The sequence below is a fragment of the Micromys minutus genome (assembly GCF_963924665.1).
Source record: "Micromys minutus genome assembly, chromosome: 5".
Lineage (NCBI taxonomy): Eukaryota > Metazoa > Chordata > Mammalia > Rodentia > Muridae > Micromys > Micromys minutus.
The window spans coordinates 28,422,766-28,435,770 of NC_137974.1; the positions used below are offsets into that span (position 1 = coordinate 28,422,766).

At 38.4% G+C, this 13,005-nt stretch overlaps 1 protein-coding gene across 2 annotated transcripts in view; it reads right to left on the reverse strand.

Moving 5' to 3' along the window:
- The window catches only part of MYCBP2 (MYC binding protein 2), a 200,748-nt gene that overhangs the window by 25,009 nt on the left and 162,734 nt on the right, over positions 1-13,005 (reverse strand). The window contains exons 57-66 of one of the 2 annotated variants that reach the window (XM_080917202.1): positions 12,742-12,911; positions 11,955-12,199; positions 9,499-9,666; positions 8,118-8,275; positions 6,553-6,752; positions 5,613-5,762; positions 4,051-4,211; positions 2,978-3,134; positions 2,599-2,823; positions 610-675 (exon numbers count right to left, since the gene is read on the reverse strand). In XM_080917202.1, coding sequence (XP_080773328.1) covers positions 610-675; positions 2,599-2,823; positions 2,978-3,134; positions 4,051-4,211; positions 5,613-5,762; positions 6,553-6,752; positions 8,118-8,275; positions 9,499-9,666; positions 11,955-12,199; positions 12,742-12,911 — 1,700 coding nt within the window. The remainder of the gene's footprint in view (positions 1-609; positions 676-2,598; positions 2,824-2,977; positions 3,135-4,050; positions 4,212-5,612; positions 5,763-6,552; positions 6,753-8,117; positions 8,276-9,498; positions 9,667-11,954; positions 12,200-12,741; positions 12,912-13,005) is intronic. The other variant, XM_080917201.1, reaches the window with a different exon arrangement.

Sequence of the window (13,005 nt, forward strand, 5' to 3'; positions counted from 1 at the left end):
TCCTAGATTCCATTGTATTTAAATATTTTTTCAAATTAACTCTCAATATAATTGGAGAAAAGAAAAAAAATCAAAGAAACATATTGACTTTTGCATTACAAAGTAAACCTAGAAGAAAAGCTCTGATAAGGTTTTAGTTAGGTAAGTTCCCGGGTTTGTGAATAGCCACAGACCTGTGCCCAGATGTGGCTTCATTTTTACAATTGTTTTGTAAGCTGATTTTCAACATAGATAGGGCAGCTGAAGGAAAAGCCATGGTTGTAGTTTATTTGATTTTGTTCAGGCTAACAATCAGTTTCTGCCCGTGAGTCAGTGAAGTTAAAGGCACTCAAGTCTTTGTAGAGAACAAGGAGAGATTGCAAGCTGTAGGCTCATGACTGAAGGCATTTAAAAAAATGTAAATACATAAAAAAGCCAATAAAAAATAAAAATTCAAAGTCTAAAAAAAGAAATAATGGGGAGATATCCAGCACTGGGAAGGTAGTTCTTGGCTACAAGCTAGTTTCATTTTCCTGGTTTGTAAACAAATCATTTCTAACGGTTTCTTGGTAGCATGGCAGAACTGACTCAACAGTGAGAGCTGAGAAGAAACACTGACATTTCAATTACCTGCTTTATTCTGCACAAATCTTCTACTGCTTTACCAGTTAAGAAGGTCATTGAAGTAACTTTATTCTATAACAGAAAATCAAAATAGTTTTACTTCTTCCTGGAACATTTACATATATAATAATGTTTTACAGCCTCCAGATACCACATTGCTTCAACATCCCATAGACCCATACCATTTATCCAACCAACCAGTGCCCACAATTCCAATCATCTCTTAGATTTTAGGTTCTATGTGATTTCCAGTTTGACGTTCTCAGCTTTAAATAAATTTCAAACCTTCAAATTCTGTATCTTCATGCAGTGCCTAACAATTCTGCTCGTCCTGCTCACCCTGGTTCTGTAGCACACGAAAGGAAGGTTCCTTAACTAACAGATACTTGTGTGTGTTATCACTACTGTATGGCTTTGGAAAAGAACATCTTAGTAAGGTGCATTCTATTCCTTCAAAGGGCTCAGCAAACCAGAAAAGGCATGTTCGCACGGGAAATAAATACCCAACATTATCAGTGCCCTGTCTCAGTACAGGAAGTCAGTTACCCAGCACTAGAGTTGAGTAGTTTTATGCTAAGCACATCAAAAAAAAAAAAAAAAAAAAAAAAAAAAAAAAAAAAAAAAAAACATGGGCTAGCATTAATTCCTCTTGAGCTGTTTATTATGAATTGTAACTCAAAACAACAAATGCTGTGCATAAGACTCACAGGTGAGTAGTTTGGAGATGAAGCAATGTATTTGCTCAAGGATGTCTCTTAGAAGGAAAGCAGATGTTATGTGAAGGGTTTTTGGTTTTTACAATAAATGTTACAAAGTAAATCTAATTAATAAATATAGAAATTAAATTTGATTATAATAATCATTGTGAGGAGGATGCTCTGGTGAAAAATGAGTCAAAGTTAAGTTTGTAGTCGCTGGTAAAACCTAGCCAGCAAAGTTTTGACTTTTTCTTGTAAGATGAACTATTTGTACCCACAGGAAATTCCTGCTTATAAAAAGGAAATAAGCTTAAGGTACGTTAGCTTATGCCCCATTTTCCTACTTGGCACCAGGGAAGCACTGAACCTGCACGGATGCCCAGGAGCTGGGGTTTGGGAGCACGGCGGATTTACCTGGACGGAAGAGGGGCTGATGTGCTCAGCTTTACACCTAGGTTGGTATAAAAAACAGTACCCCACTATTTTCTTTGTTTTTCCAGCAAAATCAGGATGCAAATGGATGAGTTTAGCTCAGCAGTGGTTCATGGGAGTCCACTAAAACCATCTGCTAGAAAGCCTCCTCTACTCTGAAACAAAAATCCAAAGAAGATTCTTCCTTCCCTAAGACTAAGGACAGAAGAAGCAGTCTGGTTGCCGATGCTACGCTCCTGCTCAAGTAATAAAGATTCTTTTCTTTTTGTTGGTTCCTTTTATGGAAAAATGTTTTAATTCAGATGAAACACTTTATTAGAAAGATTAGGCTGGGGAAACTGTAAATTATGAATATTTAAATTAGTTCGGGGACTATCCATCTCTGACCCTAAGGATGGAGGGTGTGAAGCAGAAGCCAGAAACTAATTATACTGTATGTTAGGTACTATTAGAATACTACAAACAAACAAAACAAAACAAAAAACACCCAACAAAACCCAGTGGAGGAACGTTTGGTGCCAAGTAAGAAAATGGGGCATAAGCTAACACCTTATAATCCGAAGAGGATTTCTCTGCTGAGGCTTAGGGTTGTGGGGACACACTTTAAGGGTACTGCTGTAGCAATGGCATAGAACTAGGGAATACTAGTGTAGGACTCAATCTTCTTCAGCTGTAGCCAAGGTACATTTGTGGTCAGACCATTTTTTTAGAATTTATAGCCCACAGTGTTTCAAGTCATATAAATCTGTTCTTAGAGTTAGGATTTATTTCAGGATTATAAAAATGTTTGGTTAGAGAATTCCCCAAAACTTAAACCTCTTAGTTTAAAAGAACTAATGAGCCAGAAACTAAGTTCCCTTCTTACCCCAAGATCCCGGGAATTGTCCACATGAACAGATACATAACGGGCATTAATTCCCTTCACACAGTTGATAGTGATGTTTTTAGTTTTGTTTTTATCTTCATCTCCTGATTCCCAAAAGGTTTCTGTGGAGCCGTCTGTCAAACTGCCAATCATGGCAGGACGACTTGATGTTTTTATGTCAACGATACTGGTCAAGTCCTTTAAGCACATAACTATGCATAACTCCTAACAAAAAGAAATGTAAACAGTTATAGTATTAAAATGCCGTCTTTTTAATGTGATGAAAAAACAAGCATTTGATGGTAAACAATGTAATCAAACTGCATGACTCATTTATAGTTTGTGTTTTAGCACACGTAGCACTGATGGTGCCACTGACCTGGTTCATGGCTTCAAAGCCAGACTGGATACTGATACTGAAGCTCTCCTCACTGTCCCCGTCGTCTGACTTTGACAAGATGTTGTTGATATGATGGAAGACATTGCTCTGATGGAGGAATTGGTGGTCGGACTGCTTGAACTTGAGGCTCCAGCATCTAAAAGTATAAACAGTATACAAAGTAATTACTTTCTAGAACTACCTACAAATTCTCAGAGAAGCTATTACACTTTGCAGTAGATAAAGAAAAAATGACTTTTGTAAAAAACTAAACATTGGAAATTTCCAAGAGGATGAAATCTCTCTCTCTCTCTCTCTCTCTCTCTCTCTCTCTCTCTCTCTCTCTCTCTCACACACACACACACACACACACACACATTATGAGCTATGGAGGTCAAGGCCACACAAGCAAGAGTGAATTCTTGGTAAGGATAAGCATCAGAGCAGCTGTAATAGACCTACAGACCTCTGTGTGACAATTCCATAATAATTTTGGGGGTACAACATTTCTTGCCCTTCAAAAATCTTATGAGGATTACAAAAAGTATGTTTTCTATTGGCCTCACTGTTAGGGACATAGGAAAGCTAATCTTCCCCATCAGCTTGTTATATACAGCTTGTAGGATTTATTTATGTCTATAGTTCACAGAATCAACCTAAAAGTACAGTTCATAATGCAATGTGATGCCAAATTCTCAACACAGTCCAAGTTAAGATGATGTGAGGGTAAGTCACATTACTTAGGGTAAGTTTAAAGTTGGAAGCACATAACTAGAATCTAGAATCTGCTTTCAAGCCCCTTCCAACTTTGTTTTGGCTTCTGAGATTTTATACTGGTCACAGGAGCGGGAAAGGTGAACAAGACGGTTTTGACATCCATTTGGGAACTAGGAAGGGCAAAGAGATGCCAGCCAGAAGGAAAAGGCTGTAATTTAGGACAGAAGAGGACAGTCACCATTTCCACAATTTAGGGATTCTTTGCTTCTTGCCATTTAAACTTTTTTTTCAAGTATTCAATACTTTGCATATTCCATAATTTTCTTTTCTATTAGAATCCTTTGGTAAAAAATTACCTTAAGGCCATTTGTTGCAATGAACTGCCACTAGGGAGGGACATCATAAGATCAGAGATGGTCTGAAGTAACCGGTGAAATGTATGTGGCAAAGGGTGAGCAGCTTCACCTGCAATCACTATATCTGACAGTGGATGTTCACATACCCTTGTATCCTTCTCCTAAGATGAAAATGAAAATGAGGTTTTCAGTTGGAAGAAATGTTAAAAAAAACTTATATAAATAAGCATAACTTGCATGTATAATATGTACAATTTCTAATGTATTTGTAACATTTCTAGAGAAAAATAAGGTAAATCACAAGTAAAATGAACAAACAAATGAGTATCACATATACACATCAATTCTATACTTACATATCTTTAGAAAACAATACAGATGTAGATATACCTGTAGGCGTATAAATTTCAATTCAAATATATATATTTTATGTATATGTTTATATATTAAAAATAATGCATGTTTAGAAGTTCATAGAACTTTACGTACACTAGACCGTAATAGACAACTTACAACATGGTCACGACTTATTACCTATGCAGACAAAACTCAATATCCTGGTCGATAGTATTCCCATGAATGGAAACAGTACAGTTCCCTCATTGGTGTACCTCATAACAATCCTTTTCTTAGTCTGTTTTACCAAGCTCTGAAATGAATCAAATATTCACATAATAGGAAAGCTCACAGACGTATAATAACTAAATAATTGTTAATGTGAATTTCTATAGGTTTTGCCAAATTTTTCTCTAAGAGTTGGTCACTACACAGCATATCTGAATTTCTTTGTTTCTCCATTCTGTTGCTAATAGGTGCTTATCAAGGTTTGCACAATGTCAATGAGCTCAGTAAAACACAGCCACACTGTGCTTTTTTCTTTGTATGTCTACTGAAGTAGGAACATCATTCCAGTTCTAGTTCACATCTTTTGCTAAACCATAATATGTTTTTTTTTAGGTCAGGGCTTAGAACCCACATGGTTAGACTGGTTATTTCTGACTTGGCTTTACATTTGAGCGCGACATTCCCTGATGAGGAGTATGTCCTATTTTTGGGCGTCACTTTCATCCCATCTGTTGCTAGGCTAGAAAGGAAAGCTTTCCAGCTCTAGATTCTCCACACACTCGTGATGCTGACTAGAACATTGCAAGGCATCGTCTGCTTGCTTTGTGACAGTGGCATCCAATGAGGAACCAGCTGTGTCAGTATCTTTGCTAGACAGAAAACTTTTACTAAGTATGGCTAACATTTTGCCCATACTAATATTGTATTCTTGTTTTTTTCAAGTCAAATTACCTGTCAATTACTTCATGTAAAACATTACACACTACACCACCATAAAACATACTACTTTGGGCCTATAAAACACGTAGTTATGGCCATACAGCCATGCACATATAGGGAACAGGAGGAGAAGGGGAGTGCGCTGCACTAGGCAGCTGGAGGGAAGCAGTGGTGGACAGGTATGGCTAGTAAATACTATATACATTTATAAAACTGTCGAAGAATAAGATACGTAATTGAAAAGGGAAAGCATGGACTGAGAAGGAAGAAAAACCCACTTGCTCTACATTTTCTTTACTGGACTTATTATCTTCATCCTCATCTTCCTCTGCTTCGACTGGAGAAGGCGTCAGTGCTGCCACAAAGTGCCAGAGAATGTCATGCAGAGACGTTGTTTGGATGACATTACAGAGAAGCCAGTTGAACGCCTGAGTAAACAGAGGCACAAAATAAAGGGAAAATGTAAGTTAAAATATGTAGGATTTGTTGTTGTTGTTTTAAAATTATTATTTAAAGATAAACATGTTAGAAAATGTGATTCTTATTTCACTGAAAAAGCACTGAATCTGAAATAGTCAATTCTGGTGTTAATGAAAATTAAAAAAAGAGCAACAAGGAAATACTGTTTACAAAATACAATGAAAAGTCCTTTTAATATCAATTTATTCTATTCTAGGCATTTTTCCTAACCAGCATTTAAAACTAATATAAAATTTTTCCAAGTTCTACACAAACAGCCATTTAATTAACTATTATCATTTTCAACAATTATTGTAACAAATTATTTACCACATTCTTGTTAAAAAAGAAGAAACATTTACTATCTATAGAACTAGGAAAGACTTTATCCCTCTCCCAGAAAACGGAAGCCTAGATAAGCTACTATTAGTGAATGTCTAACTCAAAAGCCCTATTCACTTTCTTTGCATGAGATGTCATTTTATTCTAGTAAAATTTTCTTAACACAAAAAGGTTTAAATGATAACCTCATATTCAAGTAATAAAGTTGTATAAAAATAAATATTTAGCATACTTAGATGTAAAGTTCCAAATTAATTTGTTTATACACTTTAAATTTTATTTTAACATGAACACTTTTTTCCCATTAGGCACATGGCTTTAATTAGATGTAATTTGGTTTAAAAAAAGTACCACTAAGTAGAATTACTATGTGCTTGTGTAATGTATGGATAATAATTTTGTCAAAAGTATTCATACCTCCATAGCAAACACACGACAAGCAGACTTCCTTAAGGCCTGCTTCATTGCGATTTCAAGCCCTTCTAAATCATGATGTTGTATGACAAACGCTAAAACTGGCCACTGGAAATTTCGTTCTCCTTTGGAAAGAGAGCTGTGGGCTGATATGAGCCGGGAAAGCTCGGGGGATGGATGTCGCAAGAGGGAAGACCCAACTTCTAGAAAGAAAAAATTAATTAGTAATCTACATAGATAATATGCAATTAATGTATTAAATACTGAAAATATCTAGCTTATTCACTTTTAAGTCTTCTGTTTTTGCACATGACACAAATCCTAACAATTTCAATTAGTGGTAAGGAAACAACCATACTCTGTAACAGTCTTACTTTCTTAGAGCTATACAGAATATGTTGAATGAAAAACTTAATCCAAAGTTCATACTTCCTACAGCACTGTAAACACTAAGTAGCTTGTATTCTACCTAAAATCTACACCTCATGTCCATGATTTTCTAAAAGGCTGAGTGAAAGTTTATTATGTATATATGTAAAGTATGTAAAAAGGTGGTTAGTTATAATTGTCAACAGATACAACCCCTGGGAAGGGAGTCTCAATGAGGAATGGTCTACATTGGGCTGGCATAAGGCTATTCCTGGAGAGATTTTCTTAATTGGCTTAATTCCATTGGAAAGACCTATCCTGAATGGGAGAGGCACCATTACTGGGTTGAGTCAGGCAATGAATGAAAAGGAGAGAGTGCTGAGCACTAGCATGCATGGATTAATAAACAGTCTGCTCCTGATGGCAGAAGTGATGTGACTAACCTAATTAGTTGTGAGCCAAGTAAACCCTTCTCCATTAAGCTGTTTTTGCCAAGGTATTTTATCATAGCAATGGAAAATAAAACTAAGGCTGTGTCTCAATACAAACTCTAACGTATTTATTGAACAAACCTATAAATTAATCTACTGGTGCTCAATAACATTTTTTCTTGATCTTCAATATTAACACAACAATATGGTGACATGTTCCTTCAATCCATGAACTTGAGAGGCTGAGACAAGAGAGTTGCAAGTTTGGGGCAAACCTGGGTGTCTAAGAAGAAAGCTCAGGAAAGAGTGCTCATAAATTGCAGTTGGTCCAGATTACATCAACAACAGGCTCCAGTAGAAGTTATTCTTATCTGGTGTCCTGTCCCTTCAGAACCTTGGTGACTGTGGGAGTTCTAAGCTGCTGTGGATGGTGAGAAGTAACTGAGTGCTTCAGCACAAGTGGAGCTGCTGGTTCATGGCAGTTAGTGGGAGGGGTGAGATAGCAATGAGGGGGTTAGATACCTACCCAGAGCTTACAAGTCAATTCTGATCTAAATACCTATTCTTCCTGAGATGAAAAAGTAGGTGCTTTTACGACTGGGTCAGCTAGAAGTATGGTCCATCCCACACTAAAACCAGTGTACCAGTGCAATGCTTCTACTTCAGGCACCACATTGTCACAACAGAGAAAACAATCTCCTTTCTTTCATTTAGTTTGTTGGTATGTTTGTCTGACAGTTTGATCATTCAACCTGCCATTACACCTACCGGTGTCACCGCTGTTCACTCTTCTCCTAGGGATGGCTTTAACTCGTGCAGGTAAGATGGAATGTTGCTTATCATATTCAGAAGCAACAACTGAGTATGACCTTTGGAAGACAGTTCTCTTAGCCAGGTCAGTGTCGGTTATGGGGCTGGTTTCCAAACTGCGGATGTGGAAGAACAGAGGTAAGAACTGGTGAGAACCAAGTGTGTGGAGTGCAGGACACTTCTGTAGCAGTGAGTCACATGTCTGATCCATGTGGGCTCCACGGGCACAAACACACGTGTGGCACAGACAAACATTCAGGCAAATGTTCATACATATAAAGTGAACATAGAGTCTCAAAAGGGAAGAATGTAATCTTTTCCAAAAATGTGACATTCTGAATTAAAACTCTCTCTTAAACTTACATGTTTCTTAAATTCTTTGTACTTCAGATGAAAAGGAAGAAAAGGTACCAAATGTCCTGACATATTTTAGATTATTTCATGTGTATGGATATTTTGTCTGCATATATGTGCATCATGTATGTGCTGTGCCTACAGAGGCCGGAAGAGGGTGAGAGACCCACCAGAACTGGAGTTGTAGGTGCAATCCGAAATACAGTAATAGAAATGACCGTTATATAAGGATTGATTAAAAAGCGATGCCTTATTATTTTAGTTTATCATTATCGCTATCTACCACAGAGCACTCACATATCTTAGTAAGCATACACTCTCTCTTCAGCAAACACCTTTCTTTCCAGTGACGCTATGCTCAGTGGCCTGCGCCTGTAGTTTTGCTGCCATCTAAGCTTACTTTCTCATTATCCAGTGAAGTCACACTACAGAATATCTTCTTTATCATGACTGCTGAAGAGGCCTGCGATCCACACACCTAGCTGAAATCTATGAGCTATGTAGCAGCTTCTTAAATGACACTGTGCTATTCCCACATTTTTGTCATGCCTTTCCTCTCAAAGTGTCCGAGACACTCAATTTTCTCTGAGCACTGTGTTTACTTGAATCATTCACTTTTCCAGAAGCTGTCTGAAATCAACAATAGCTAAGTCAGAAGACAGTGTAGACAACAATCCAAGAAGCTCAAGGCTCATGATCAATGCTTTGTGCCGTTTTTGTCATGTGTCTATGTGCAGCCTTAAATTAACCTTCCGTACTCTGATGAAAAAAATGTATCACTCAAAATTATACGCTTCAATATAATCTTTTATTGAATTGCTATCTCCCCACCCCAGTGGTCTGCCTCCCATCGAGAGTTTTCCTACCTCTCCAGCAGTGACCCTCCTGAGACACAAAGCTGTGTTCAAGAACTGCAAGGACATGCTTTCACAGTTCAGTCTTTCTTCCAGCAAACACTCGTCACTCGAAGACAGAACTACAGTACCTTGGTGGCATAGACTTCATGTTGCTCTCTGGCTCTTCAAATACATTGGGACTTGCATCAGGAGTTACTGATATGTATGGAGCAGGGACAGATGTTGAACGCAGGTATCTCATTTCATCCTGGAATAGGTTGTCATCTTGATAGCCCACAAAATTTTCATGGTGGTGCCTGCATTAAATTAAACCCAACAACTTAAGTACAGTGGCAGTATAGATCCTCTTCATTTAAAATCTCCTTTGAAAAGGGCAAAACAGTACAGGAGAATATACAAATAAAGGAAAAGTAGTACAATAACCACAGAAGCAGATCTGCAGAGATGAAAGTCTGATGTTACTTTCTAGGTAACACAAACCTAAATGAAACTCATTTTCTTTTGTCTCAGGAGCATCTTCATCTTCCAGTGCTTGGTGAATGACCCCACTGACTGCCTGGGTGCTTAGGGGAGAATATCTGTGCCGTCAGGACAAGGCCTACACCTCAGTCAGCACTAGTCATTCAGACCCATGATACCAACCCCTCCTTTCCACTGTCCACTCTTCTCATTTTCTGTCACCACTGTCACTGTGAAGACTTGTATCATTGCTTGGTGGATTGTTGAAATAGGTGTCACTTTTGGGGTCATAATATATGTCAGATTTGAAAAGTGTAAAAAGCGTAAATGTAAATCATTTGGTTAGGGTGTATCTATCCTGCAGAGATCTAAGAATTGAAGGTCCTTATTCTGCTATGCTGGCAAAGTTTTCCTTCCATGTCTTGTAATTTGACTCCTGTTTTAACACTACATGTCTTTACTTACTGTGTTTGTGAGTAGGGGGGAGTTACTAGTGCATGCCCAGTATGTGTGTGTGTGGGGGGGGGTTACTAGTGCGTGCCCAGTATGTGTGTGTGTGTGTGTGGGGGTTACTAGTGCGTGCCCAGTATGTGTGTGTGGGGGTTACTAGTGCGTGCCCAGTATGTGTGTGGGAGTTACTAGTGCATGCTCACTATGTGTGTGTGGGGGGGTTACTTGTGCATGCCCAGTATGTGTGTGTGGGGTTTACTAGTACATGCCCAGTATGTTTGTGTGTGGGGGTTACTAGTGCATGCCCAGTATGTGTGGGAGTTACTAGTGCATGCCCAGTATGTGTGTGTGTGGGGTTTACTAGTACATGCCCAGTATGTGTGTGTGTGGGGGGGAACAACTAGTGAAAGCTGCTCTACTGCCCTGTGGCCCCAGCAGACCAGACTTGGCTCTCGACAGGTTGCAACTTTATCCACAGAACTGTCTCACCAGTCTAAATGCACACAGTAGTCTAACTGAAACTTCAGACATGCCTGTAGCATGCACGATTTCTAATTGAAACCTCAGATATGTCTGTATTTAGCATGCCTCGAGATTTCTTTCTAGTCTTCAAAGAAATTCAAAATTTTCTTTTCCTCTCAATTTTCCTATCTTAACAAGTTCAAACATTTTTAAAAGCCTCATAACTTTGCCATAAAAAGGGGTACTTTTCAGTGGAGTGACTGATGGGCAAGCCATGACAGCAGGCAAAATATAGAATTCATTTATTAGCTAGTACAGAAAAAAGATCTATCTTTGGAATTATGAAAGACTATTTTAGAGGGTTAGTACAATGCAAAAGTGTGTAGATGGAAAGGAGAACACCATCAACAAGCATTTCTCCATCTTGGGTGAAATCATCTGTCCAATTTCTATACTGCTTTCCATATTCCAGACTGTGACCTTTTAATTACAAACCAGGCTGACTCCATGTTTACAATTCTTCCCTCATTGCCTCTGCTTGAAGAAGAATCAGCACAAGCTACTGAGGACTATGTTACCCAGATCACAGGTTAAATCTCATTCTGAGATTTCATTTGAATGTACTGTTAGACATTGCTTTCCTCCCATGACTTGCCCAATGAATTTCTAGTTATCAGGCCGTCAATCCTCACATGAGCAGCAATGGCAGACTCAAGTACTCTGTAAGCTCTTTCCGCATCCTATCCACACTTCACTTTGAGTAAACCTAGCATGACACTATAAAGGTTTCCTTTCCACCACTGCTGGATACAGTCAGGACATTTAATATTCCTTCCAGTGTCCTAGTTACTCAGCTGGTTTTTGTTTAAGGGTAAAAAGAACAAATAAAGGCTTCTACAGGAAACAACAGTTTCTCTCCCCTTCAGCATTTCTGACTAATAGACTAAAGTCAACTAGTAGAGAATAAAGAAATGCAAGTCTTTCTTTTTACGAAACAGAACAAATTGGTAGAGTACGCACAAGCATCACATGTGCACTGTACTCCCAGTCATGTCTGCTGGGCAATGGCAAAAACAGTTCCAAACGTTTGTTTCGTGCACGCTCTCTGACACCGTGAGGATGGAGCAAGTTCTGAGCCACTTTACAGTATGCCATTGATCATCAGAGGCTGTAAACCAAAGGGGATGAAAGATCAAAAACAAAGCCTTATTACCTAGCCAGTGTCTGCAAGTAGAGACAAGGCATTTTCACAGGAATGTCCTCAGAAACGCCCTCCTTCACGATGGGCAGCTGAGACTGGAATGGCTTTGCAGGATGGTAACACAAGATACTTGGCTCAGCTGCACTGCTCAGGGACAGCAGGAAGAGGGCATTGGCTTTGATCACCTGGTGAGCTTCCATGGTGGGCAAGGCACGAGGCGTCTTTACCTGCACCGGCTTTCTTCTAGATTGTTTGACCTGGCAAAACAGAAGAGAAGTGACTGCTTCCTGCATATATTTAAAAAGATATTTTTAACTTTTGTTGTTTCTAGAAAAAAAAAAAAGAAATGAAGAAGTATTTCAAATCCATGCTTGTGATTGCTAAAACAGGCAACAAACCGGGGAATGAAGCTCTAGCAGAGGTCGCTGACATGGTTTGTTATTAGTAGGAATAACCTCAAATTTCTGACTTCTGCTGTATGATTGGGTATTAAGGGAAAGACAGAAGAGAAAGAGGAGGAAAGCAAACAGGAGAGGAAGACCTGTGAAATGTTCATATATGTGTAGTGCAGGAGACAATGATAGGGAATGACATCATAAACATTTGTCAACATATCATTTGTACTTAAATATTAGAATAGAACCAGTTTACTTAACCAATATTGAATCTGTATTCTATTTTTGTTATACAAGCTGAATTTTAATGTCAATTACATAGAAATAACTAATGAATGATATAGTTATGTATTCTTATGGGTACATCCATGTGATAAATAACAGTCTGAATGGAATAAAAATACCTTTTCCCTTGCAGCAGCCTGTTTCTCACGGAGGTATTTTTCTCTACAGCGATCACATACGAGGTACCAAGTGCTTCCTCCCATTCCCCCATCACCACAGTTACCAGCCCATCCTCCACAAAAATGCCCAATGCTATTGTATCCTTGTCCACCAGCGTATCGGCCACAACCTTGAAAAAACATAAGACATATATTTAACATCTTGAATGTCTTTGATCTTCACTACTGATATTACTTGAGCAACAGGTACATCTTTTCAAACTA